At 52.6% G+C, this 2,021-nt stretch overlaps 1 protein-coding gene across 3 annotated transcripts in view; it reads left to right on the forward strand.

The window, feature by feature from the left end:
- The window catches only part of Syt3 (synaptotagmin III), an 11,486-nt gene that overhangs the window by 8,560 nt on the left and 905 nt on the right, over positions 1-2,021 (forward strand). For all 3 annotated transcript variants that reach the window (XM_005412776.1, XM_005412775.1, XM_013508925.1), the window contains exon 8: positions 20-152. In XM_005412776.1, the coding sequence (XP_005412833.1) occupies positions 20-152 (133 nt within the window). The remainder of the gene's footprint in view (positions 1-19; positions 153-2,021) is intronic.

Genomic DNA, 2,021 nt, shown 5'->3' on the forward strand with positions numbered 1-2,021 from the left:
TCACCGCCCCACCCTGCAGCATCGGGCACAACGAGGTGATCGGCGTGTGCCGCGTGGGCCCCGAGGCCGCCGACCCCCACGGCCGCGAGCACTGGGCCGAGATGCTGGCCAACCCGCGCAAGCCGGTGGAGCACTGGCACCAGCTGGTGGAGGTGAGCAACTGTGCGTCCGGGGGGACCGGATGTGAGGGGCGGACAGGACGGGCTCAGGCAGCGGTCAGCTGGATGCTAAATTGAAAACAAAGGGGAAGAGCTGGGCTGTGAAAGTTAGTGGATTGAAGCCGGGCGTGGTGATGCACGCCTATAATCCCAGCACTCAGGAGGCTGAGGCAGGAGGATCGTCATGAGTACAAGGCCTGCCGGGGCTACATGGTGATCTCAAAACTAGCCTGAACTACATAGTGAGACCCTGTCTCAGGAAAAAGAAAAAAAAAAAAAGTGCATTGTCTTGTAGTGGGTGGGGACCAACAAAACAGTTTTAATAAATAAGAGAATAATAAAGTCAAAATAGAGCACAGAGTGTGGTGGTGCAGCTCCTAGTATAAAGTGGTCCATACCCTAGCCCTGTCTGAGGGGTTGAGGGCATGGGGGTGGCCCTGCCCTGCAGGCTGGGGACTCCCAAAGGGCCTCTTGGAGGAGGAGACCGAGCCATGGCTGAGGCTGGGGCGGCTGAAGCAGTGATGTGTGACATGAGCCGCCTGGGGCCTGTGGTCTGGGCCACCTTAAAGCCATTTAAGATTGTTACTTTGTAAACTGCGACCATTTAGTCAGTGAAACAAGAAAAGAAAGAAATGCTGGTAAATTTTGTTTAGAATTATATATATATATGCATAAAGTAATGTTATCTTTCTTTTTATTTTGAGACAGGGGCTCACTATGCAGTTCAGGCTGGCCTTGAGTTCACTTTGTAGCCCAAGCTGGTCTTGAACTTGAAACGATCCTCCTGCCTCAGCCTCCCGGGTGCTGGAATTACAGGCATGCGTCACCATGCCTGGCTAGTAATATTATTTTTAATACCCTTGCTCTTTGTTTTCCACTATTTCTTTATGTTTTGGCCTTCTCAGGGGAAACGAATCATTTAAAAATTCATCAAAACATGCTATGGGGACCCGCAATCTTTGTCAGTCCACCTGATATGTAATGGGACTTTACGGGAAATTGGGTATTTTGAGCCAGGTTTGGTTCATGGGCCTGTCATCCTAACACTCTGAGAGGCTGAGGCCGGAGGATCATGAGTTCAAGCCCAGCCTGGGCAACTTAGTTAGCCCTTGTGTCAAAACAAAAAAAAAAGGGCTGGGGATGTAGCTTAGTCAAAGGCCCTGAGTTCAATCTCTAGCACCACAAGGGGGAGAATTTTGTTCATTGTAATTTTTTTTTCGTTAACTTTGGCTTGGTAAAATATTGCCTTAAGATGTTCTTTGGCAAGTTTGTGCCACCCTCAGGTCTGATGCTGGGGTGCGTTCCGCTCCCCCTCCGCCAGCTGTCTTCCAGGGGTGAAGGGGACGGGACAGGGGGCCACAGAGCTCAGATCCGAGATGGGAAAAGCCCGATTCTGCTCCGAGAGGAGGGAGGTTGCTATACAACAGAAGGGAGGCCCCCTTTGCTCTCATCCTGACCCCCTCATGGCTCCACAAGCTTCCCCAGAAGCTTCCACTCCACCCACGAGGCTCCGTGAGGCCCTGGAGGTCTGAGTGCGCCCGGTGCTACCCTCCCCACGGCGCCCTGTGGCTCCCCAGTGCCCTCAGGACAGTCTCAGCCCCCTACATCGGCCAGGACCTGCCCCCTCACCCTCATAGTGAGCGGCCTCGTGTTTCCCCACATTTCCAGAGACTTGGTTTTTTGGTGCCTCAGTTTCTACATCTGTAAAGTGGGACTGGGATACAGTTGGCCTCATCCTTTCAGAGTTGAGTGAAAAAACACTGTTAACAATGAACCAGAGGGGCTGGGAATTTAGCTCAGCGGCAAAGCGCCTGCCTGGCAAGCGCAAGGTCGTGAGTTCGGTTCCCGGTACCGGAGAAAAAC

This window comes from Chinchilla lanigera, unplaced genomic scaffold (assembly GCF_000276665.1).
Source record: "Chinchilla lanigera isolate Chin_1 unplaced genomic scaffold, ChiLan1.0 scaffold00158, whole genome shotgun sequence".
Classification (NCBI taxonomy): domain Eukaryota; kingdom Metazoa; phylum Chordata; class Mammalia; order Rodentia; family Chinchillidae; genus Chinchilla; species Chinchilla lanigera.